The sequence below is a fragment of the Streptopelia decaocto genome (assembly GCF_964273445.1).
Source record: "Streptopelia decaocto genome assembly, chromosome: Z".
In the NCBI taxonomy this organism is placed as follows: Eukaryota; Metazoa; Chordata; class Aves; order Columbiformes; family Columbidae; genus Streptopelia; species Streptopelia decaocto.
In genome coordinates this window covers 1076103-1102504 of record NC_138657.1, presented here as the reverse complement: position 1 = coordinate 1102504, position 26402 = coordinate 1076103, and the positions used below count along the sequence as shown (strand labels likewise).

Here is a 26402-nt window from a genome sequence, read left to right as displayed (position 1 = left end):
CGCCCCGCCGGCCGCCATCTTGCGCCGGGCGCTGTGGGAGATGTAGTTCCCGCCTCCCGGGAGCTGTAGTTCTCCGCGATTCGGCTGTCGGGACTGCCGCTCCTCTCTCTCTTTCTCCGGGAGAAGGGGGTTCCCGGCGGCGGGGCGATGCGGTCCGGCGGGCCGCTGGGGCGCGCCGGGCTGGCGCTGCTCCTCATGGCCGCCGCTGCCTGCGGGGAGCAGCCGCGGCGCAGCGTGGTGCTGCTGGCCTGCGACTCCATGGTGAGTGCGCGGGACAGCGGGGGGAGCCCGGGACAGCGGGGGGAGCCCGGGACAGCGCGGGGAGCCCGGGACAGGGGGGGGGAGCCGGGACAGCGGGGGGAGCCCGGGACAGCGGGGGTGCCCGGGACAGCGGGGGGAGCCCGGGACAGCGGGGGGAGCCCGGACAGCGGGGGGTGCCCGGGACAGCGGGGAGAGCCCGGGACAGCGGGGGGAGCCCGGGACAGCGGGGGTGCCCGGGACAGCGGGGGGAGCCCGGGACAGCGGGGGGAGCCGGGACAGCGGGGGGAGCCCGGGACAGCGGGGGGAGCCCGGGACAGCGGGGGGAGCCGGGACAGCGGGGGGAGCCGGGACAGCGGGGGGAGCCCGGGACAGCGCGGGGAGCCCGGGACAGCGCGGGGAGCCGGGACAGCGCGCGAGCCCGGGACAGCGGGGCTGCGGCGGCGGGGCGCCGCACCTCATAAAATAGAGCCGTGGAATCGTTTCGGTTGGAAGGGACCCTCGGCTGAGGGAGCTGTGGCTCTTTAGTTTGGAGGAGACTGAGGGGGGACCTCATGAATGTTTATAAATATATAAAGGATAAGTGTCAGAAGGATGGAGCCAGGCTCTTCTCACTGACAACCGGTGACAGGACAAGGGGCAATGGGTGCAAACTGGAACACAGGAGGTTCCACTGAAAAAGGAGAAGAAACTTGTTCCAGGTGAGGGTGTCAGAGCCTGGCCCAGGCTGCCCAGGGGGTTGTGGAGTCTCCTTCTGTGCAGACATTCCAACCCCCTGGACACCTTCCTGTGTAACCTCAGCTGGGTGTTCCTGCTCCATGGGGGGATTGCACTGGATGAGCTTTCCAGGGCCCTTCAACCCCTCACATTCTGGGATTCTGCGATTCTGCGTGAGTCCAACCATAACCTAAATCTAGCACTAAACCATCCCCTGGTTTAGTAGCTAATGTTTTGTTTTTGTAACAGCACTTTTGGGTACCTAAATACTGTGCTAAACTACTAACCTCAATTTTTAACCTAAAAAAAAAAAAAAAAAAGATGCAGAAATCATGGAGGAGAATTGGGCCCTTTCTGTTGACCAATGTCGGCTGCAGGTGTTGCAGTTTGCAGTGAATCTCATCAATTGGCCAAGCAGATTTCTCAGATGTAACGGTTTCACCGCGATTCAGAAAGTGGAAATGACTGGCAGTAGAGCACCAAACAGTGACCATGACTTTTTGGGTGCAAGTTTGGCTTTGGGAAGTGCTTTGGAGGTGCTTCTCAGTCCAGCGACTGAGCTGGTCATTGCTGATTGTTGTATAAAATCCACTGTTCATTGCACATCCCAATCTGATCAAGAAGGGGTTTGTTATTGCTTAGAATAAGACAAGACGACACTTGAAAATGATGACTTTTTTTGCTTTTCAGTCAGCTCATGAGGCACCCATGTCTCTAGATGGTGTGAGAAGCTGCAGGAAAATCTTAGTAAGGCTTCTGTATGTTGTCCTGCAAACAGAAAGATTCTCATGACTGTTTTACAGGGATTACTGAGGTAACTCTTACAGAAATGAAAGCCGAACCCCAGATGTTTGTGATGTGCTTCACAAAAATGATTAAGAACAGGTGCTGTTTCTGAAAGGTACCTGTATTACAATAGGTGCTTACGTAGAGTGTACAAAGAAAAATATACCGAAGAATAATTATGTTGCATAAATTTTTTATTAGATGGATTTGAAGGCAGAAATAGGTTAACCATTTTGATCACATCTCTAGTAGAGAACAAGTAGAGCTGGGTAGAGTTGAAACTAACAGATTTTCTGCTGGAAAATTGTTCTCTTCTGCATGCAGTCCCTGTGTTGAACTCTAAAGAGTGAAGAAAATGATGTTAGTCTCTGACTGTGGACTTAACATATAAACAATGGCTGAGTGGCTAGTGAGGAAATTAAGTGATCATGCTGTAAGGTTAAAACATTTTAAACAGTGACAGAATAATTCTAATCTTAAAACATTTCAGTAGTTTATAAGAATTATTTCCTACTGTGGAGCACAATTAGGCTGTGCTTAACTCTCTTTACTGGGTTCTGAAATGTTGCAAACTCTGACTATATTTTATTCTGCATAAATTTTCATTTGGACGGTGAGTGCTTTCCACAGGGAATTGTGGGTAATGGAAGCAGTAGTAACATGGACTCTTAAGTTCTTAATTTTTTTTTTTTAGTCCTCTCTCAAATTATTACAGAAAATGAAACTAGTAAAACTGAAGAGAAAATTCAGAAACACATCTGCTAATGTGCAGAAACAGCATGGTATGAAATTGATAGGAAGTCTTACATTGTCTGATCTGTCTGCTTAAATGCAGAAAAAAGAAATAAGCTATTCTTTCCATGTAATCTTGGCTAATGGTTCATATAGGAGAATACTATGTTAAACACAATGTTTGTTTCAAACAGTTACTTTCAAATCAAATACATTTAAAAAAAATGTATTGTTTAATTAAAAGCTGTATAGGCTAGCAGTTCTCAAAACCCATTTACATGCATCCATCTACCTGTTATGTTCTAAGCTAATAGAATTTTCTGTTACTCTTTGGAGTTTTCACTGTTACTCAGATGCCCAAGAAGTGTTTTTATCTGTTTCATAGGTACCATTATTTAAAGGTGAAATTTCACAGAAAGCCTCGATCCTGCATCCCTTGAAACTGTACACTTTCCCTATAGTTTGAAATAGATTATCAAAGGTCTCCATCTGAAGCAGTCATGGAGTTTTTATTAGTTGAATAAAACTAAGTATTCAGTCTTAAGAGGAAGCAACTGCCCTGATTCACTGCTGATCATATGTGCTTGTTTTTGGTTCTGATTCAGCAGGAGCAAAGTCATCATTCAGTTGATTATTTTCTGTTGAAGAGATAAAATCTCACTAAATCATTTGTTTCAAGATTCGTCACCCAACAAAATATTGCAGTAAAAGGCACAGTGGAATTTTGTACTTAATGTCATGTCATGATGACTGTTACCAGACACCAAGAACCCATTGTGCCAAATGAGGCTTGCCCAATGTATGGCACGGAAAGCATTTTTTGTAGGCCGCTGATGCTGGTAGGCTGTGTGTGATGCAAAGGAGTTACTGCGGGGTTACAAACAATCACATCCCACCTGTTTTGCTATGGCTTCTCATACAGTAACTATTCTCACTTAATAAAAATAATTTAAAGAAATTTGGTAAGATGGTCCATTGCCTATATACAGATTAGAGTGAGGAATTTGAATGCTGGCATTTATTTTGCAGAGGCTGATGTGATAATTTGTACATGGTCTTTGGAACAAATGAGCTGGTAGCTGGTGAATTTGTAACTGGAATTTGCTGCACTCTCCTGACTTTTCGTGTCTGCCTGCTTATATGCTCTTGTGAACTAAATGCTCTGCAAAACACAGCTTCTAAGATACTTAAGCTTTAAGGTGTTTGTGCTTCTCTCTCAAATCTAGAAGAGTGTTACTCAGGTCCCTGCATCTGAGTAATGACTTTAACTGAAAGATCTGTTAAAACTGTGCATATCCACTGTCAGCTGTTCCTTCACCAAAGAGCTGACCAGTGAGGCTGGGGCTGAGTTGTGACATCTTACCAAATCAAGGAAAAACATATAAGACAGTGACCTGAAACAGGATAGTTTACATGAAACCTGGTTTTACATCTTCATGATTTTGTACAGTAGAAGTACCAATTCAGGATTGGGTGTCTTTGTTTAAAGTTACTGGTTAAAAACTCTAGCTAAAGAAAAAGGTAACATGAAGGATCAATAACGTATCAAAAGGGAACTATGCAAATGGAATTTCAGTGGGGCAATAGGCTTCTTTCAGCTTGCTGATCACGTTTCTAGTCCATAGTTTAAAATAAAATTCACAGAGATGTGATGTGGTTACATCTTTAAAAAGAGGAAAAGGCCGAGAGATCAGTTCTAGTTTCACAGAAATATAGAGCCATAGAATCGCTCTGGTTGAAAGAGACTGTCAAGATCATCGAGTCGTACCATAACCTAACTCTATCACAACCCCATGTCCCTGAGAACCTCATCTCTGTCTGTTCAACCCCTCCAGGGATGGTGACTCCAGCACTGCCTTGGGCAGCCTTTTCCAATGCCCCACAACCCTTTGGGGAAGAAATTGTTCCCCAGATCCAACCTCAACCTTCCCTGGCGCAACTTGATGCTGTTTCCTCTTGTCCTATCACTGGCTACTTGTGGGAAGAGACCAACAATGTACTAGTGCACACGACTGCATTGGGACTGACTCCTTTTCAACTTTCCCCATACATATCCCTGTTGAATGTGTCGTCGTAGGACACTTCTCCTGCAAGAACTGGAGCTTAGAATATCTATAGCTGTAAGGAAGTAATTTTACTATGAAGAAGTCCAGTTAACTTTTACATTATACTTTTTCTTAAGTAATCCATTTTATATTGATTTAATTAAAACTTCTCAACACTTTGTTTTCCATACCTGAGTAGAACTGGTAACATTTAAGTAGTATAAGTTCAAGGTAACAAATCTAAGAATTAATGCAGACAATAGTTTGGGATAATGCTGTTTACACACTGTTTTTCTGTCTTTGATTGCAGGATGGGCGCTTGACATTTTATCCAGGAAATCAGACTGTGGATTTGCCTTTCATAAATTTTATGAAAAGACATGGCACTGTCTTTCTCAATGCCTATACCAATTCTCCAATTTGTTGCCCTTCCCGTGCAGGTAGGACCAAGCAAAACATCAGATAAATACTTGTGCATGTCAATTTAAATGTGTGGTAATGATAGGAAATTTAAAAGCATTGAATTTTGGGGGATTTGTTTTGTTTTTCAATAAGACTAATTTTTTTTTTTTTTAGTTAGTGTTTGAATTTATACAGTATTGTCATATATGATCTGTTTCTCTTTTCTGATTCTCATGCTTCCTCCTTTATTTTTTTTTTGTTCTTCTTTTTTCCAGCTATGTGTGAGCTCCCAAATCTTTTTGCAAACTTAACTGAAGCTTCAATGTTTTTTAAAAATCTTCAGGATTTGTAGACAAATCATCAGTTTGTCTGCTGCAGTGCTGAACCTGCATTCAGGACTACTCTACCTTCCCAATACAAATTAATAAATCTCTTTCCCATTGTCAGGAAAAAATATTAAATAAAAACAGCTGAATAAATCAGTGGCTGTTAGCACTGCCTTGCAATGACATTAATTCCAGACATCCTGTTAAATACATAATATATCCATAATGTAGTTTTAATTGAATACTTCATTGTTTTTCTTTACGTGCTGCAATCATTGTCATATGTGCAATTTCACAATCACAGAATCTTGCAGAATTTGCTGCAAAATTAGGAGACTATATTCTTGAATCAAATGTTACATCTTGAAACATTTTTCATCTTTTTCACTATTGCAAAGACCCTCCAGAGATGATGTAAATGAAATTTCATCTATAGGTGAAAGTGATCCCAGCCCTTTCCTTGCAAGGAGCTGAGGGTGCATCTATTGAGGAGGTCTTGGGGATGATGCTATAAAAAATGATGGGAAGGAGGACTTTAAGGTGGGAAAGTAGAAGTAATGCCACAGTACGGGGTTGGGGCTGACACTCTGTGCTTACACAATATATCCATTGCTTAAAGAGCAGATTAGTTTTTGTTTAGGACTCCTTTTGACTCTAAATTAGTGTTGTGAAGATGGAACAATTCTCAACAAGCTGCAAAGAAACACCAGAATTCACTAATAAAACCTTTTCATATAGTTTCTTTGCAATACTTCTGTTGGTTTCATTTCTTCTTGGCCTCCTCTTTTATAATCTTGCTTTATCTCTACAGCTGATAGTAAAGTAAATGACCTAAAAAGCATATTGAAATATATTAAAATAATATACTCTAATTCCCTTCACAAACATACTTAACTGTAAATTCAGATTAAAATCTAACTAAAGTGATGGAGGCTATGCTCTGGAACACAAGCAAATATATGAGTGGTGTATCGGGATCTATACTACCATGGCTGTTTCTTTCTGCAATCTGTAAGAATATTTCCTGATCTACAGAAAGGCTTAATTTAGTAATTTCATTGCTCCTGGAAAGATGACACCTTGCCCTGCAATTCTGGAGATTATTTTAGTAAAAATTGTTATTCATATTGATGATGGAAATAAGATTTGGGAGAGTAATACTTTGTATTACCTACTTTATTGAATGACAGTGTGACCTTTTCACCTCTAGAATAATAAGATTGATTTCTTTTCTTTTTTTTTTCCTCCAGCTATGTGGAGTGGTCTTTTCACTCATTTAACAGAATCTTGGAATAACTTCAAAGGTCTAGATCCAAATTATACCACGTGGATGGATCTCATGGAGAAATATGGCTACCACACACAGAAGTATGGGAAATTGGACTATACTTCTGGACATCATTCAGTGAGGTAAACAGATAGATTCACTTTCCTTGGAGAGGAGTGAATAAATCATGGAATGGTCTGGCAGGTGTTTTCTGCCTCTGATTGAAATCGTAGTAGCTTTAATTTAAAAGAAACTGTGTTAGGAACCTAATAGGGGTCTGTCCTGCAACTTCATGCAGAAGCAAGCATATCTCTTGCAGATGCACTTTGGATTTTACCTGTAGCTGGAAGATGAATGTGGTTTTGCCCAGGATGAATTAAGGTTATATTTGATCATTGGTATTGCTCCCTAAATGAAATTCATAAACCAATTTTGCCTTGCCTTGAAACTTCCTGGCTTGATTATACTAGCAGTGTAGGAAAAGCATAAACATATTTGATAGTACTCTCATATTAAATCTAGAATCACGAAACTCGAGAGTTTTTTTATTTTTTATTTTGAAGGCCATGTGTTTTCACATACTTATGCTGTACTTCTATTCTTTAAAGCTTTATTTTAAAAAATGTGACTAGAATTACAGCAGTTTGTGAAAAATGTGTAGAGACTTAACTGTATTATGTTAAAAAAAAAATAAACACAAAGTGCCTGGACAGTTGGGACAAAATACATTGTCTTCCTCCTGTGTAGTTTTTATGAAGATGCACTATCTCCCTTATTCATAATGATATCCATTATTGAAATTATAATAACAAGTAGCTTTGTCTTTCATGCTAAAGAGGGTAGAGTTACTTAAAATTTCCTCACTTACGTCACATGAGCAATCGGAAGTTGAAAGGTCACATTAGTAGTTAATAATACGTTGCACTTCCACACTGCTTTTTGTCTACAAAACACTTTAGAAATAGTATCCACTTCAGTGTCTGGCAAAAATAATATTTACCTCCCCAGTTTAAGACTATCAAAAAGGATAAGACAGCTTTTTTTTTTTTTTTTTCTCTTTTTCCGTGTTCCTGTTCTACACTGGAAATAAAACATTATTCAAATACAGGCTTACAGCAAAATTTTCATTTTTGCTTACTTTACCAAACAGCGTACATATTTGTGTACTACTGATGCTTCTGTCTTGTCTGTGTCTGCAGCTCTTCTTAGTAACTTAACATCTAAATATGGACAGATGGGTGTTCAACCTCTAGTCTTTTGCTTAGATGTTTTTTTCTGAAGACTGCTATTCTGCATCATTCTTAAAACTCTTTTTTCTTCCCTGGTAAGAAACAATTACTTCTACAACATACTGAAAAGTAGTAGTAGTATGATTCTTTGTCCTTGCTTTTATGAATGTTGGGAAAAATTTCCTCTCTGGCAAGAAACGACTGAACATTAAGATGAATGCTTGCAGATGTTTGTATTATTGTAGTGTACAGATGGTTTGTCGTGACTGCTTCAGACAGTCATGCTTTTCAGAAGAGTGTAGTCTTAACAGCAGACTGTAAGGTGCCAGCAATAGACCATTCTTTGAGAAGGCAAAGGGTCATATTTTCTTCTCTATAATGAAGCAATACAGAAATGATTCTCTGGGTGCATCACTCATATACATTTCTAGAATAGATTTTCAGTACATTAAAATTATTCTGAAAAATGAAAAGTATCTGCAGTATTACACAGATCCTTATACTTTTCTTCTGAATCCTTCTTTGTGCAGAGAACATTCTGTGTTGTCTAAATATTATATAGTATGCACTTACCCTGCCCTTCACTAAGATAGAAGAAATGTCTTATAACATTTAAATCTGTTTATCTCTAATCTAAAGTCACTCCAGGTTTAAAGAAGAGCAGCTCTAAGTAATTCCAGAAGTTCCTGGCTGTTCATATGATAACTGGAACATGAAAGTGGCACTGAAAAGAAGTTGGTTGCGTATAAATGTCTGGATTCCAGAAGTCTTGCTTTCATTTGCCTGAGCTGAAGACCGTAGGTGAATTCTGGCTTCAATACAAAGGTTGTCACATGGGGAGTGCAAAGCTGAACAGATAGTCCTTAGTTCTCAAATAAATTTTATTGTGTAGGAATTAATGCAAAAAAAAACCCCAACCACCCTTTGATGTGAGACCATATTTAAGAAGAACATAATTTTTATGTTGCTTAAGTTTCTAAGTTGGTAAACTCTGCCAACTCACAATCCTATACTCACAAATACTAAGATCATGGTTCAAGTAGTCTGAACAGGATTTCTGGCATGTGTTAGCGCAAGGGATTTAACCTGATGAGGTCTTTCCTATTTTCCTGTTGACTGGCAGTGGTAAATGGCATTTTGTACAGGTATTTTACACTGTTGGGAGTGAAAGTTGCTATGGTGTGATATTTTGCCTTTCAATTTTGCTTACTTCAATCTTCAGGAAAACTAGGCAAAAGCCTTTCTGTTTTCTTATTGTAGTTATGTTATTGTATTCTGGTTTTGTGTTGGAATAACAGGAGAGGAATGACACACGGAGTAAACAATGACCTGGCTGCCATCCTGTTTTCCGGATATTGCTGGCAAGTCATCTATACAGTGATCCTAACACTGACAGCCCCTTCTTCAGGACTGAACTGTTTTGCTGATGTCATTCCTGTTCTTGGCTATTTGATGCACACCATTGCTTTACCTTTCCTCTCGTACTTATTTTGTCTGGTACTCCGACATTAGAATAGTTCTGTTGATACCATTCTGAATACTTTTGTTATTAATCTCCACAGATGAGAAATAAAACAAGACAATTCAGGGGTTTGGAAACTGTAGCAGCATCAGTATCAGTGGAGTTACAGTTGTGTGCTGTGATTTTTCTCATTCTGCCATGTATAGCTTAATCTACTTCAGTGACAGGGTTTGAGTCTCACAAACAGAAATTATGATGTAACCATATGTTACATCATGTATACATAGCTCTTGGTCCCATGAGGCTGAATTCTTGGACACTTCAGAGATAACAAAAAATACTGTGAAGTCTATGGTGTTGCAGATTTTAATTATCTTTGTCCTAGGCCCTTATCCTATGTTTTCACCTGGTGCAAATTTTTGAAATGTGTTTTTCTAACTTTGCCTTCAGTGAGAGTTTGAGATCTGTACTTAACAGGATTAAGGCCTGGTTGTTTTATTTGAATTAGTGCAGCTAGGTGTTGAGAATAAATGAAAATAAACACACAGCCTTTCTATGCCTATACGAAAGGAACTGGAAAATGGCAGTTTACACAGTTTTTAATTAAAAAAAAAAAAGAAAACTGCAAATACAATTCCTCGGTTAGAGAAAAATGTACATCTTATTCCTGGCATGGCGTCTGTGTAGACATTTGAGAACCATAAGTATCCAATTAAGTAACCTATGAATAGTCTTCTCTCTTTAGAAACTTTTCTTAAGCACATATGTTGTTTCTTTAAACAACAAAACCACCACTGCTGCCTGATCCCATATTTACTTAATAAAAAAGAAATGATAACTTTTGTGCTGCAATATTTAAGTTGTGTGACATAAACTGATTCTGCTTTGTCCTAAACTATTACGAATAGTGCATTGCTAAGGGGAATCATTTCTGTAACTACAGGACTTTACATATCTTAAAAATATAAATCCACAGTGAAACATACAAAGTAGCCATTTGAATGGGACTTACTCATGTTACTCCTAGCTGTGAATTACTGAGATTAGAGGAAGAGGCCTTCTAGGACGTGGGTACAAAGAAATATACGCTAACATAGAGCTGAATCTTCCTCCTTTGGGCGGTTGAATACAGGAAGCTTCTGCTTCCTGTCAAAAAGACTCCATATGTCCTTTTGAGTGCTGATGGCCCTCTTCACCTAAATTTAAAAACAGATGCAGTTACTGACTGTGAGGTAATTACTTCCACGTAGGTTAATAATGATGCTAGTTCATTAAGCTTTATCTACAATTTTGTATTGTTGTATTCCCATCCTTTATTTATTGGCTTTTTTTCTTTGTGTGTTTTTTACAATTGCTGAAGTACTATCTTCTGGCAAAGGAGATATGATCCCCCCTTCATTCCCATTGAAAGTGATAAAAATTGGAATTCATGTCTGAAGCTTTTAAATAATTATCTGTCAAGTCCTTGCTCTTTCCTTTTAAATTCAAGGATTGAAATTAGTATTGCTCCCTTTTTCATCTCTCCACCTGGCTTTTTGAAAATTCTTATTTTGGCATATATTTTTCTCCTCCTCTGCCTGAGAATTAGCTTTCCTCTTAGGTGTGTTGAAACATCTCCTTTTTGCTCCAGAATGTGGAAAGGGTCTGGAGTGGAATTTTTTTGTTACTTCCTTTGAGATTTGAGGGTTTTGATCTTTAATCTGGTCCTAACCTGAATCTGATTTTATGGTCAGGCAGGTTTATGGCCTACATAGTAAATTTTTCTGCATAAGTCAGCATTATGACATCAGATGCAATTTGACACACAGCCACACATACACCCCCATTTAGCATCATTTCATTTTAATGTTTATGAAATGTGATTTCTTTATAGACTAGCTAGCTACCTTAATTTGTTCTAAGTAATTTGTTTAACTCTGTTTACCTTGAAAGTGTGATCCTAAACAAGGAGTTAAAACAATTTAAAAAATTGTTTTTACAGGTAATTCTGAATCATTTTTCTAGAGGTTGAAAGTACACTGGTAAAATTCTTGTGGGACAAAACTGGTTAGGTGCTTTGTAAACAATGAAAATACATGGTCAAACCTTGAGCAGTTAAATATTTTCTTTTATCTTTTTTTTTTTTTTTTTTTTTTTTTGGTGATGTTTAAATGGCCATGAACAAAGTCGATTAGTCAAGGTCTTAAATGGGCCGTTTCCTCCCAACCCTTGTTTATGGAAGTTGTGGTGTTATTCACTCTGGCAAAGAAACAAGGACATCTGCAGCTCAGATTTTTTTCAGTGTTTTAGGGAGGCAACAATTGTCATTATATTAGAAAATCAGTTCCGATAGTATTTTCTCATTAAGTCTTTGTCTTTTTTTTTCCCTTTCTTACTTTCTCTGTGCTTTCTCCTCTGTTATTCCCTTTTCTCAGTAGCATTTATCAACTACATCAAAACCTATTGTACAAGATAAATCATTCTTACAGTTTTTTGTTGTGGTAGTGTTTAAAATGCTGTAATATGACAATTCAAAACCAGAGTGTTGCTTCTAAAGGCAGCCTCTCCAGGCAAGTTATTTCCCACAGCAGTTTTTCAAATTACAAAAATCTAAGACCCACTTAACCAGAAAAATAGTATGTGAATCCATACCAGAATGAGCAGTATGGTCAACCAGAAGGAAATAGTATTTCTAAATACTGTTTTTCAGATGTGAGAAGAACCATTCTGACATGAAGTTATAATAAATAAGAAGGAAGATTCAGAAGCAGAAAAAAATGGCTAAAACTTTGAGTATAAAATTAAATGCACAATAGCTATTGATCAATTGAATAACGATTCTCCTTTATGTAGAAATTACAAATAGATGGCAGCTACAGATGTAGGGGAGGTTCTTCAGGAGTGCTTGACCCTTTTTACTTGGAAGAAAAGATTTTCCACTGAGTATGTATCTTGTCTGTATATTTTCAGTAACCGTGTGGAAGCCTGGACTCGGGATGTTGACTTCCTACTCCGGCAAGAAGGGAGACCCATGGTAAAACTTACTGGTGATAGGAAGCGTGTGAGAGTGATGGAAGCAGATTGGCGGAATACCGATAAAGCAGTACATTGGATAAAGGAGGAAGCAATTAACCTTACTCAACCATTTGTTCTCTACTTGGGACTAAATTTACCACACCCGTATCCATCACCCTACATGGGAGAAAATTTTGGATCATCTACTTTTTTAACATCTCCCTATTGGCTTAAAAAGGTATGTGAGGATGAAATTTAAATATACTTTTTATGAACAGTATTCTATTCCTCATGTGATTTTTGAAATTAGACCCCGTTTTGATATTTCAGTACACACTAAGAAAGTACTTGAATGAGATGTTAGATACCTGGACTTGTGCAAGGCAGTTGACACAGTCCATTCAACATCCTTGCCTCTAAATTGGAGAGACACGGATTTGATGGATGGACCGCATTGGCTGGATGGTTGGACTTAAAGTGTTGTGGTCAATGGCTCAATGTCCAAGTGGAGAGCAGTGACACGTGGTGTTCCTCAGCGGTCGGTATTGGGGCCGGTGCTGTTTCAGATCTTTGTCAGCGACACAAACAATGAGATCGAGTGCACCCTTAGCACGTTTGCCGGGGACACTGAGCCCAGTGGTGCGGTTGGCGCACTGGAGGGAAGGGATCCATCCAGAGGGACCTGCGCAAGCTGGAGAGGTGGGACCCTGCCAGCCTCCTGAGGTTCAACAAGACCAAGTGCAAGGTCCTGCACCTGGACAGGACAACCCCCAGTATCAGTCCAGGCTGGGGTGCAGGATGGAGAGCAGCCCAAGGAGAAGGACTTGGGGTGTTGGTTCATGAGAAGCTCAACATGACCCAGCAATGTGCACTCACAGCTCAGAAGGCAATGGTGCCCTGGGCTGCATCACAAGAAGCATGATCAGCAGGTGGGAAAAGGTGATTCTCCCCCTCTACTCCTCTCTGGTGAGAGCCTCTGCAGTGCTGGTCCAGGTCTGGGGACTCCAACATAAGAATGAAATGGACCTGTTGGAGCAAGTCCAGAGGAGGCCACAGAGATGATCCAAGGCTGGAACAGCTCTGCTGGGAGGATAGGCTGAGGGAGTTGGGGTGTTCAGCTGGAGAAGAGAAGGCTCTGGTGAGACCTTACAGCAGCCTTTGGTACCTAAAGGGGACCCACAAGAAAGTTGGAGAGAGACTTTTTACAAGGGCAGGTAGTGACAGGACAAGGATGATGGCTTTAAACAGCTGAGTGGGGAGATTTAGATTAGACAGAGGCAGAAATTGTTGGCCCTGAGGGTGGAGAGTGCCTGTGCCAGGTTGGCCAGAGAGGTGGTGGCTGAGCCATCCCTGGAGACATCCCAGGCCAGGCTGGACGGGGCTCTGAGCAACCTGAGCTGGTGCAGATGTCCCTGTCATGGCAGGGGGTTGGAGCTAGGTGATCTTGAAAGTCCCTTCCAAACCAAACCATTCTAGAGTTCTATGATTATTTCTGATTTAAGGCAAAGCAAATAGAAGTGAATAATTTATTGTGGTTGTAGCAAAGTGGTTGGTAACAGTAGTCAGTGAATCAATAAATAAATTTGGCGTTCAACGACTAGAAACACATTAAACGAATGAAATTGTTGCCTTACTTAGATATATTTTTTTCAGTAATGATATGAAGTTCATGGTTTATAACATTCTTATTGTGCCTGTTATAAATGACACTGTATGTAATAATTCCGAGTTTTATAGTGAGAGATTGACTTTTCCTGCAGTATGAAGCTAGAATGTGAATTAGCAAGACACACCAGAAGTCTGTCTTTTCTATTAACTTCTTTCCATGCTACTGTAGCTTTTCAATATTTTACAGTGCAGAAAAGTTCCATTATGTTCATATGTGGAACAGCACTTCATGCCAAAGAAGAAGTAATTTTTTTTCTCTTTTGTGGTCTCCAGGTGCCTTTACCTGTCTTAAAAATATAAATGGGTTACAACAGCTTTTACTGCATAAGGGCATTAAGATTCTCTGCAGCTGAAGAACTGCGAAGTAGGTGTGGAAAGACTTTATGCTTACTTCAAAAACTCCATATTGGGAAATTCCAAAGTCTCTTTATCTAGATGAGACAAAAATACAAAGACCTAGAAAAAAGAATATACAAAGGAAAGTTGAGAGATGTGAGTTTCTTTGTAATTGTGAGGGCTGTGGGTTCTTCTAGGAATGGTGAGTAGTTTGGGGAGAGGAAGAGCATGGGGAAAAAACTCGTCATTGCCAAGAAGCAAGATCTAGCTTGGATATCAAGGAAAACTTCCTGGGTTCTAATTGCTAGGTTAGACATGTCTTGATAAGTGGGGGTACCTGTTTTCAAGTCGCAGATGGAGTTATAACATCTCTGACAAATTTTTTGTCATCTTTAATCCAGTTACAGTACTTAAACTCCATAGTTTGCTGAGGTCTCTTCCACCACTACATATACATACTCAGTTATGTGAACCACATGTTAACATTAATTGACCATTGGCTGATTCTTCTAAAATGTATCTGTTTTGGCCATGAAAGAAGCAGTCTTTGAAAATATCAGAGATCAGTCTCATGAAGAAGTTTGATTGCACAGATCAAGAAATTGAATTACATATGTTTACAGGGGATCTAACACAGAACGAAGTATTGTCATGGTGTCTTTATGAAATCCTGTGTTGCTAAGCAGATGGTCCCCTGTATTTTGCACAAGCTGACAGTTTTTCAGGGCATGCGTCTTCTTTCCTAGCTATGAATTACAACCAACAGATTATGACTGTGAATCTTTAAAAGTAGGTTGTAGTCCTATAGAAAAGGTCTTCTGACAAATTGTGAATGCAGAGGGACACTTTTTGCTCCCATTGTATCTTGAGCAACTCTTTAGGGGTTTAAAATGTGACTTTATGTAGCCAAGGACCTTCAGCAACAGGAAAATGACTGAAGCAGTTGTCTGCTATTATTTTATCTTCTTGCAGCCTATTTTCCGTAGAGTTTAGGGAAACTTAAGTTTGGCATATCTGACTATTACAAAGCCAGGTTTTCAGAGGTAAAAGAAAGCAACAGGTGTAGTTTTATTTAGTAAGCTAAAGTTTTCCATACTGAGATTACATCATCTCTGCTTTGTGGTAATTTGTGCTCTAAGTCTGCAATATAGAAATAGTTAATGCTGTTAAATGCAACACGTGCTTAAGGGAATGCTTACAAGTGTGACTGCCTATGCTAAATGTGTATGTCAAACTTTGAGGCTCTAAAGCTGGTACTGCATCACACAATATCTGTGAGCATGCCAGTCTGAATATAAAAATCCAGCATTTTTTGTAATTGATTGGCTCCTACTTTTTAGTTTGAAATTGATCTTAACACTTCTTTATAACTAAATGGATTGACATCTCTAGGAAAAAAATAGAGAAGTATTTGTAAATTGGACTAATGTAGTGAATTCTTCTTATCAAGATGTCAAGATTTGTCATCCACTGTCCTGGAGACATTACCAGACTAAGTAAATTTCTGTGTTGTTATGTAGGCTCACATAACAACCAATCATTTTGATATAGATGGTTTATAGTTATCCTGTAGTTAATGAGACACTATGCCAATACTTCTGTACTTACTCTGGAGTACAGTTCTAGAAGCTTGTTCTGTGACATCTCTCTTAAAAAAAGATATCAGATGGGAAAGCACATTTTTCTGGCTCCTATCCTGAGTTTCTAGCTGATTTTTACAGTTGTCTTTTAAAATTACTTGATACCTGTGGAAGCAGAGGAAAAGTATGGAGGAGGCAGAAGCACCATGTAACAGATAAGCAGCTGGCATTCCCTGGACCACAAATGGAGAACTGTGAATTTATGCTAAAAAGTGTTAAATTAAATCTGTTTTTAAAAAATATGTATAATTCAGTTGCTAAAGTAATGTTAATTTCCTCTTATTTTTAGGTTGCTTATGAAGCAATTAAAATTCCCAAGTGGTCTTCTCTTTCAGAGATGCATCCAGTAGACTATTACTCATCATACACCAAGAATTGCACAGGAGAGTTTACAAAGCAAGAAGTGAGAAATATTAGAGCATTTTATTATGCTATGTGTGCAGAGACAGATGCCATGCTGGGTAGGTGGTGTTTCATTATACAGTCAGTTTTCTTGTTAGTTTTTTTTTATAAGAAAATGTTGATAGGGCTGGTCTTCTGGAGGGAAAAAAAAAAAAAAAAAAAAGGAGAGAGGGAAAAAAACCAAACCACCACAACACCAGCATCACCAGTATCTGGGAGTAAGTCACGTGATTGTTGCTTAATGAATCTGTATGATACATAGCTGGATAGCTTTTAAGGCTATTACGAGATTAATTCAGAACACTCTGAAAGGTAATCAAAACCACCAGTCAGAGACCATGTAAAAGCTCAGTAACTGCAGCAAAACGTTGCTTGATCCATGTAGAAGAGGAACTAAATACCCTTTGATTAAGTGCTAACTGAAACAATTGTGAAGGGGACTGACGGGCAAAGCAAAGCTGGAAGGGAAGATAAATTTTAGAGCATAAGCAGTTTCCTTATAAATTGATTTCAAATGCATAGACTGGGTGACAGCTGTTATGCATAGACTAAACAGTAAGGTTACTTTTAAAGTCTCACTTAGCAAGGTATTACTTAAAGTTAAGAAAAAAAAAAAATTAACTAGGTATTCAGAATTCTTCCTAGTTTGCAGTAATGTCTACACACATAAAAATTAAAATCCAAGTTGGTCTTCATTTACAGTAATTTTTCTTAATTTGAAAAGTGACCCTGAAAGAGCAAGAATTTGCATCTTGCATGCTAATATGAAATCAATGAATAAATAACCAAATCTTTTTAGCAATGTTTTAAAAGACACAGAATTGCTCTTCCTTACTTTTTAAGTAAGAGATTAACGGGAACCTTACAGTGTGGGGAATTAAGGTGCTGCAAAGTATCTGCACTGGGGTTTAATTTGGTAACGTATTTTATGTTTTTAACTAGTCTAAGCAAAAATCATCTTAGTGTTTTAACATTAAAGATGTGTAAGTGCTTTGCTTAATTACTGACTTCATTGATCTTGGCTCTGTATTCATTGCACAAAAGTATGTGCAAGGGGCTCCTGTGGGGATGTAGGCACAGGAAGGAGAAACTTCAATAAATGTGTGTAAAGTGGATACTGTCAAGAGCTCTTCAACCTAAATGTAGTTTCAGGGCTTCTGCTGACCTGTTCTACTGCTGTTGAAATAACTATTATTAGTTATGCTAGAAATTAAACAAAATGACTATAGAGAAGATGCAGCTTGTCCTGTGGTGTGTCCTTGTCTCTGGAAATTTTTGTGGTAGTTGTTCCGTGCCCTCCACACTTCACTGGGAGCCAAACGTGCAACTCACTGCCAACTGCATGTTACTCTGGGCTGAGCACTTTGGGCTCTGCCTTCTGTGGCAGAGAGATGAGTTTCCAACCCTCCAGCTAGGATTTATTGGGGTTTATGTGCTGCTTTGCAGAGGTTGGAAGGAATATTTTTGAACATATCCTTTTCAGTATCTTCTTCTTGTTGCAGGTGAGATTATTTCAGCTCTGAGAGATACTGGGCTTCTGAAAAAAACAATCGTTATATTCACGGCAGACCATGGGGAACTTGCTATGGAACACCGTCAGTTCTATAAAATGAGTATGTACGAAGGAAGTTCCCATGTTCCTCTTTTAGTTATGGGGCCAGGCGTAAAAGAACAGCAGCGAGTACCAAACATGGTATCTCTTGTGGATATATACCCCACTATGCTTGGTGAGTTAAGTCATTTCAAATTGTTTTTTTTTCCAGTTACTCTTATTATTATGCATTTGTAATATAGTCAGAATTGCACCTCCACTTTGTGAGGCAATGTAGTAACACAATAGGGCAGTTTATCTGTGGAGCATACATACAGAATTAATATAAAATGCAAAAAAGTGGCTGTAGAAATTAACTAAAGGAGCTGATGATGTTCCTTATTACTGTGATCAACACAATTACAGTGAATGATTATGTATGGGATTATTTGTTTAAAAGAAAAATTGATAAAACCCAATCAGATGCTTTTTAGATATGAATAATCCTTGCTGGCCTTCATACCTAACAGTTTACTGTAGAAATTACAGTAAATGTATCCAGAGATGAGATTAAACCTTAAAAGGAAGGCAGCTTCATTAGCTTGTCAAAGGAATGTCCTTTGTGAAGAGTCACATGGAAGAATCACGGTGGAAATCACTTTCAAGAGTGAATTTTTGAGCAGTTACCTGTGATAAATCATGCAAGAGATGAATCTCACTGGAACTAAACAGTAGATTAAGTCACTTTATCTGGGATATTTTAGGCTACTGATCAGACAAATGTCCTTTTGAAGGCAGTCTGGAAAGCTCGTTCTTTTAAGAACTGTTACAAATAGACTGCAATTGCCTGAGAGGACGTGGAGCAGTTGATAAAACTGTACTAGGAGCAGTAAAAGCCAGTGAAAAATCCTTTTGCATATCGTTTTAAGTTGATTTTCTAAAAACAGAACAAAAGGTATTTATCTGCCTGTCTCTTCTCAAAACTTTTGAAGCAGCTATCCAGTTGAAAAGATGTAAGCTGTGTAGTTTTCCCTTCCAAATTCTAGTATCAAATCTTTTATATATATGAAATAATCTGTATTATATATGGTCCTTACATAAATTGTGGTATCATACATAAAGAGTTACAAATCCTTTTTTTTCTTCTTTGTGCCTTGCTCAAATTTTTAGCCCACACACTGGAAGCTACTGGGTTTACATGTTACAGGTTTTCCTAAACAAATGCTGGCCTTTTTGTTTACTAGAGGAAGAACTATGGATTAATAACAGGTATATATTAAGATGCTGTAGAAACAGAGACAAAAAAAGAAAGTACGTGCTGATGAAGGAAGAAGTCACCTGTGGGCAATCTGCAGGCACTGAGTGTCACCACTCCAGCATAGAATAGAAGATAAAATACTGCCACAGTGCTCTGTGAAATGGAAAGTGTTGAGTTCGGGATGTAACACCCTTGGGATTCTCAGCTATGTTTTTCAGAATGTCTCTGAGGTGTCTTTGTAGTCTCTTAATGTTGACCTGATCTTTGGGAGCTAGAGACACTTGTCATCTAATGATACTGAGGAGTTTATTCAATCTATGGTATCTTCTGGTGGCCACCTAGTAGGCCGTGGAGTCACCCAGTGTTCTCCGTATGTGCACTGTGTTGATACCACCTCTGATACCATTTGGCTCCAGCCATACCAGAGAAACAAGTGGCTCTGGTCCCCAGGTATAGGGGATAATGACCATAATGACCAGCTTTCATAAAGTGCTTCATAATTCACTGATGAAGAATGCTACAGAGGAGCTTAGCATTGTTATTATCAAAGAAATAAACGTTTAGACCATGTTGGATATGGAGCTTTTAGAGTGCTTTCATGCTGTGACAATCTCTTTCTCCTGCTTGTCGTGGTGAGAGCAGAAGGGAAGGGTACAAAAACCATGATTACAAAAAAAAAAAACCAGCAGCCATCACTGAAGGCTATAGGCTATCACAAATAATTTTAGCAAACATCTTTTAAAGATTGACTGAGACATAGCTGATCCTGCTTTTCGTCAACGTGGTAGGCAGCTGACCTTGGAAAGTTCCTTAAGGTTTTTTCTTATAATTTGTGGGGTTTTGTGTTCTACAAGGAGAATATTTAGGAAAGCATGTTTTAGTACTGAAATTGAGTTTATGTTCAGACACCTGTAGCATTATATTAGGCTTTTTTAAATAATGACAACTGCAGTAGCATTTTGACTTTGTATCCCTTTGTGTAGATATAGCGAGAATTCCTGTCCCGCAGAATATCAGTGGATATTCTCTTATACCGTTGCTACGTGGAAAGGCTGAAAACGAAGTGTCACCTAGAGGTCCTCGGCCCTCATGGGTGTTGAGCGAGTTCCATGGATGCAATGTGAATTCTTCCACGTACATGCTTCGAACTGGCAAGTGGAAATATATCACGTACTCAGATGGGCATTCAGTACTTCCACAACTGTTTGGTACGTCACAACTTTTATGTCCTGATTGACTGATTAGTTTACTTAAATGCAACTTGGCTTTTAACTGGCTTTTTGTTTGTTCCAGACCTTTCTGCCGATCCAGATGAGCTAACAAATGTTGCCATAAAATTCCCAGTAATTGTACATTCCTTGGACAAAAAGCTCCGCTCTGTAGTGAATTACCCAAAGGTTTCTTCTTCTGTTCAGGAGTACAACAAAAGACAGTTTATCAGTTGGAAACAAAGTTTGGGTCAGAATTACTCAAACGTTATTGCCAACCTTAGGTGGCACCAAGACTGGTTAAAGGAACCAAAAAAATACGAGAACGCAATTGACAAGTGGCTTAGTCGAAGTAAGTAAATAAAAATAACCTAGATTTTATATGACTGAGGGTATGAAAACATTCTGCATTTATAATGTTATGCTGTATTCAAGCGTTAGAGTTATTGTCATGTATAAACTATTGAAGGCAAAGATGCCCAAACAATTACTACTTTGTGTTAGAAAGCCAAAAGCATTTTATGTAACAAGCCAGCACAACAAATCTAGGTTTTTACATGTTATAATTCTGTAATACTCACATATACATAGGAAGGAAAGTACATAAGTACATGTGCACAGAATATTTAGCTGGTTACAAATATGCAGAGTATTAAGCATTAAAACTCAACAGGAATTTCCATTTCTAAGGACAGACTAAAGCAAGGATTATAAAATTTAGTGTAGTGAGATACCAATTACAGTGGAATGTGCTGGAGCGCCTTTCCCATCAGACAGATTTTAAATCCACAATGCATACACATTCATCCATCTTAGGGAAGCCATGGAGATTAAAATAAAATAAAAAGGTTGACTAGTATCAGTCTGAACATAGATGCAGTTTTTTCAAGTACTATGTCAGCATTCCTGTTTTATACATGATTGACTCTTCTTCTTTCAAGCCCTGCCTTCTAATCTCTTGCTTTTGGATTTAGTGCTGTTTAAAATTTCATATTATGCATAGGCCACTAATCAAATACGTGCAAGTGAAGGGAAATCTGGTAGCTGGTCACTGTTGGAAATTAAAGGCAGACAAACAAAAACAACAACAAAACCCCTCTGTTTACACCTGTGAGCAGAGCAGTCCTCTGAAAAGTGGTATTGTGATTTGCAGAGGATAAGATGAAAACTGCCTGAATAAATCTCCATTATGTAGTCAGATTTTGCAAGGACATGTTTTAATGCACATCAAGGAGTGGAGAACTGGAACCTGAAATGTACACAGGGGAGATGCAATTGGAGCTTGCAGGGAAAGTTAACGTAAAAATACTATCTGACATTTTTGCAGGGGTGTGACAACAAAACAAAGCAGTTTTGGAAGAAGGTAAGATTTAGCTAGTAACTCTTCTGCTTAAGGGAAAACGTAATTGTAGCAGCACTTACGTTTGCTTATTCTTGATCACAGTTGTTGCTGCTATAGTAACAGTTCAGGATGACATTATACTTCATACCTAAATGCTTTCTGGAATCTGTAATGAAAGTAACAGTAAGCTAGTAAAAGTAAACATGAAAAATACATGTATTTTCTGGTGACCACATGCATTTCATAAACAACTTACCACACATACGTCAATACGTCTGCTCTGGTGCTTCTTTTTGTATCTGGTCTTCCTAAAATGCCTATTTAAAAAGAAAACATTGGATTTTAAAAGCAAAACTTTGACTTCTGCGAGTTATTTATTCTTTAGGTGTGAACTTTTTTTTGGAAGAGCTAGAGAGAGGAGGCAAAAGCCCTCTAACACCCTCCTGTCTCCCTCTGCAGTAAACAAACTACCTGTGTTGGTGCAGAACTGAGCCAATTTAAGTCCAAAACAGATATATTTAGTAATTTGAGTGCAGGAGTAGGCACTTGTTTCTCATTAAACATGACAAAAATGCACCCTGGGAGAGCTATCAGCAGTCCTGAGGATAGGCTAAAATTCAAAGTAGTCTTGATTAGCTGGAAAAATTGCCTGAAATTAATCTGACAAAATTCATCATGGTTTAGTTAAAGTAAAAAGGGGAAGAATGTTGAAATGGTGAACAACAAATTCCCAAGGCTGCAGCTTTGCGGGAAAAAGAAAAAGAAGCTGCGCACGCCTGGCAAAAACAGAAGCAGAGTGTGAACCAACAGCGTGATGTGGTGATGGAGGAAACCAGTGATGTTCTAGGGTGATTAAAGGAGTGTGGTGTGTAAGTCACAAGCGGAAATTGTTTTATTCTTAGCACTAGTGAATCCTCATGGTATTATCTCCACTTTGTGGATTTTGTGTTTCAAGAGGTTATAGAAGAGAGGATTCAGAGGAAGATAATATAAATACTGGACTTGTAAATCATATTAGGTTTATTTCAACCATCAGAGAAAACTTTTCAAGTCCGTAACTATGAGCACAGCAAACACTGCCACTGAGAGCAGACAAAGAAATGTCTTCAGTTTTCAGGTGGGACTGTTCTGATGAGCTATTTGGAGAGAAAAAAAGGAATTGTAAATCGTTAAACTTTAAACAGCCCATCAAGAGAAGCTATCCAAACTCTGTCACTGGAATTTATTAAACATAAATTGAGAATATTTGTCAGGGATGGCCAAGGTATGTGTGATCCTGCATGGGGTCAGGGATTTGAACCCCCTGATGCTGTTTGCAGCCCTGTTCTGCATGTGAGGTGGGGATTTAGGCTCATCCACTATTTATTTCTCACTAAACAAAATTCAGCCTCATTTACACAGTGCAGTTTCAGCTTTACCTACCTTTATAATCCTGTGTAACCTCACCTGAGTGTTCCTGCTGCAGTGGGGGGATTGATCTGGATGACCTTTCGAGGTCCCTTCCAACCCCTGACATTCTGTGATTCTATGATAATCACCCCTTATCAGCAGCAGTAATTATGAGCAGACGTGAATTATTGAAGTGAGGTTCTGCTAAAACACTGCAAGGTCATTGTTTCCAGGGTGATGGTGTCTTCTGAGAGCAGCCACCTTAAGCCAAACTTCCTCAGAGGAAGCTCGTTGAGATTGAGATGCTGCAGCTGCTGTCAGACAGCACTTGGTACCTTCACAAGTAACCCCGGTACAACAAGAGCACCCACCAGGAGACAGTTTTGATACAAGATGTGATACACAGCATATATTCATAGATAAAAAGTGTAGAGAAGAGATTATCAGCTAGGTTAGTGAGAGCCAGATAGAGAGCACGGATGTAATTAGCTTCAGGGCCCGTGTCACTGAATTAGTGCTGATTTTTTTACACAGAATAAGCAAGAAAAAGCCCTGCTGAAGAGCAAGTGAGACCCTGCACAAGTAGGATCCCTGCCCTGAGCTGACCTTCCTCGCTCCCCGCATGAGCAGCATTAGTGAGAGCCCAAACGCGCACACGCCACTGCAGAATGTAAGAACCGAAAAGCCGCGCTTGGCAGCTTTCCCTGAAAACAGACGTTGCCGTCAGAAATGCTGCACGGACGCTGAAACCCGCGGAGCTGGTCGTGCTGTTCCCCACACATAGGAACTACAGGCAGGTCTTTGGGGGAGAAACAGCTTCACGCAGCCACAGCATGAGCCCATTTTGGGTTGTGTTCAGTGTCTTGGGCTCCGTCTGGCATCGGCAGGTCCCTCCTGGGTCTGGCGAGGGCACCCAACACAGCTCTGGTTTATCAATTATTTTCATACATGTATTTTCATACATTTCATTAATATCATCAACATATTGAGGGTATTGATGTGCATATACTACGAGCTGTAAACACTGCACATCATTCGTTCCCAGTTCTACAGAAACGGAGCTCTTGCATCTCAGAAAAGTCAACAAAAAATATTCAGCTGGTGAAGTGGGTGTAATGGAAATCTTAGCAATAAAACCGGAGCTAAATGAGGATATAATCTCAGTGCAGTGTTTCTTCACTGTTCTGCCTTAGAACACGCTAAACAGGAATAAATACCAAGTTTTAGAAGAATTTTGTCACATTTTACACACATACATCCCATTGGAGTGTGCCTGTTACAGCCCCCTGCTCCGTCTGTACACTGTATTGGTTAATTAATGCAAGAATTACACCAGCCCGCTTGAGATGAAAAGGTCACATCCACACTTTTCTAGTCTGTTCAAACAACAAGAGTAATTTCTTGGACTGACCGGCTTTATTTCTGAATGACTTATCACAAAATCTGCACGGTACTAACAAAATAAAATGCTCATAAGGCTTTGTAAGGATGACAAGTCGAGCTCTGAATGGGAACAACGTTCGGGCAGTTTGCATTGCAACAGCCATCCTGCTGATTTTCCCCTCTTCCGTAAGCCTGTTTGAGACTGAAACACAGGAAAAGAGAAAGAAGTAATATATATCCCCAAGATCAGCCAGCGCTAAGGTGAAAGACCACGGGCCACGCGTGCGGCTGCACAAACGCTTCGCAGCCCCGTGCCGTTCTCGACACAACAGCTGTTCCGTGACGAGTCCTGCCCATCCGCGCTAACACCGCGGGGCCGCGCTCGGCGTGCGCGCTGCGGCCGCGGGGGCGCCGGGGCTGGGGATGCCCGGGGTGCCCGGGGTTCCCGAGGTGCCGGGGGTGTCGGGGATTCCCGGGGTGCAGCGGGCTGCCAGGGTCCCGGGGCTGCCGGCGCGGCGGCGGAGCGGGCGGCGGAGCGTTGCCCCGCGCCGCCCTTGGCCGTCGAGGCAGGGGCAGCAGCAGCAGGCGGCGGCGCCCGCCGTTCCGGTCCCGGGGAGGTCCCGGCGGAGGCGGCGCGGCCCGGGCCGGCGGCTCTGGAGCAGCAGGCAGGCGAAGGGGTTGACGGCGCTGTTGGCCGCCGCCACGATGGCCAGAGCAGCCAGCAGCTCCCGCCGCCCCGCGCCGGGCGCCGAGGCCAGGCCGAGCTCCGCGGCGCAGCGGGGCAGGCGGCAGAGAGCGAACAGACCCGCCAGCACCAGCGGCAACCGCAGCGCCCGCGCCCGCCCGCGGGACAGGCCGCCCCCCGGCCCGGGCATCCGCTGCCGTCGGGCGGTCAAGCTGCGGGCGCAGGCCCAGCAGAGGAGCCCGGCGGGCGCCAGGAAGCCGGTGGCCGCCCCGTAGACGGCGAAGGCGAGGCCGTGCCAGCGCGGCAGCTCTTCGAAGACGCTGCGGCAGCGGGACCCGCCGAGGCGCGGGGCCGGGCGGAAGGCGAAGGCGTGGGGCAGGGCGAGCAGCGGCGCCAGCAGCCAGCCCAGGGCGGCCAGAGCGCCCGCGGGCAGCGCCGGGCGGTGCCGCTCCAGCGCCAGCAGCACCAGCCCGTGGGCCGAGGCCAGCGGCCCGCAGCGCTGCAGCAGCGGCAGGAGGCGGCAGGCGGCGGCTCCCGGGGGCCCGGCGGAGCCGCGAAGCTCCGCCGCCAACCGCGGCAGCAGCGCCAGCCCGCAGCCCGCCAGGTCAGCCAGCGCCAGGTGCCCCACCAGCAGGTCCCGCCGCCGCCGCGGCTGCCCCCCGCAGAGCCGCCGCAACACCAGCCCGTTGCCCACCAGCGCCAGCAGCAGCACGGAGCCCGCCCAGGCCGCCCGCGGGCCAGGGAGGGGCGAGGCGGCGCCGGGGGCCGAGAGGTTGAGGCCGGGGGGTAAGGGGTCCTGCTCCATCGCGGCAGCCGCCGCTCGGGCCCCCGAGATTTCCCCGGCGGCGGCGCGGCGCTCCCTGCAGTTTATATAGGGGTTCGCCGTCATCCTGCACAGGGGGTGGGCTGCGCGCATGGCGGATCGCACGCCCCCCCGCCCCCGGCACCGGCGGGCATCATCCCGAGGCGTCCGCTCCCCTGTACCGCCCGGCATCGCCGGGCATCATCCTCCGTCAGTCCGCTCCCCTGCACCGCCCGGGATCTTCCCCCGACGGCTCAGTAACCTCCTCCCCTCGGCGCCGGCAGCACCTCCCCGGAGCGGGGCCCTTCCGAGCATCCCCCGGAGGGCAGGCAGGGCGAGCGGCAGAGGAGAGCGGCGAGCTGGGGGTCTCATGGCAACTTCTTCTGGTTGGGAAGCTGAAGGGAGTGGAGCATCTCCCATGTGAGGAAAAGCTGAGTGAGCTGGGGCTCTGGAGCTTGGAGGAGACTGAGGGGTGACTCGTTCATGGGGATCAATATGGAAAGGGGGAGTGTCAGGAGGATGGAGCCAGGCTCTTCTCGG

At 41.9% G+C, this 26402-nt stretch overlaps 2 protein-coding genes across 4 annotated transcripts; one reads left to right on the top strand and one right to left on the bottom strand.

Annotated features, from left to right (window-relative positions):
• The first annotated feature begins 24 nt into the window (after nt 1-24).
• On the top strand, nt 25-23654 carry ARSK (arylsulfatase family member K). 3 transcript variants are annotated; one of them, XM_082074532.1, is made up of 9 exons: nt 25-261; nt 4849-4978; nt 6517-6676; nt 12174-12456; nt 16152-16323; nt 17767-17991; nt 20037-20261; nt 20347-20613; nt 23527-23654. In XM_082074532.1, the coding sequence occupies exons 1-9, from the start codon at nt 148-150 to the stop codon at nt 23529-23531; spliced, it is 1581 nt and encodes a 526-aa protein (XP_081930658.1). In that variant the 5' UTR covers nt 25-147; the 3' UTR covers nt 23532-23654. The 3 variants fall into 3 exon arrangements, with proteins under 3 accessions (XP_081930658.1, XP_081930656.1, XP_081930657.1); XM_082074530.1 differs by lacking the exon at nt 23527-23654 and adding an exon at nt 22288-22340; XM_082074531.1 differs by lacking the exon at nt 23527-23654 and having other exon boundaries at nt 20347-21946.
• Nucleotides 23655-24166: 512 nt separating this feature from the next.
• GPR150 (G protein-coupled receptor 150) lies at nt 24167-26023 on the bottom strand. Its single transcript, XM_082074533.1, has one exon. The coding sequence runs from the start codon at nt 25974-25976 to the stop codon at nt 24738-24740; it is 1239 nt and encodes a 412-aa protein (XP_081930659.1). The 5' UTR covers nt 25977-26023; the 3' UTR covers nt 24167-24737.
• Nucleotides 26024-26402: the final 379 nt, after the last annotated feature.

Excerpts from the sequence above, each read along its gene's own strand:
- GPR150 (XM_082074533.1), bottom strand. The coding sequence starts at position 25,976 with ATGCGCGCAGCCCACCCCCTGTGCAGGATGACGGCGAACCCCTATATA.
- ARSK (XM_082074530.1), top strand. The coding sequence starts at position 148 with ATGCGGTCCGGCGGGCCGCTGGGGCGCGCCGGGCTGGCGCTGCTCCTC. Across the intron at positions 12,457-16,151 it reads CTCCCTATTGGCTTAAAAAG|GTTGCTTATGAAGCAATTAA; the intron begins GTATGTGAGGAT and ends TCTTATTTTTAG. Across the intron at positions 20,262-20,346 it reads AGTACTTCCACAACTGTTTG|ACCTTTCTGCCGATCCAGAT; the intron begins GTACGTCACAAC and ends TGTTTGTTCCAG.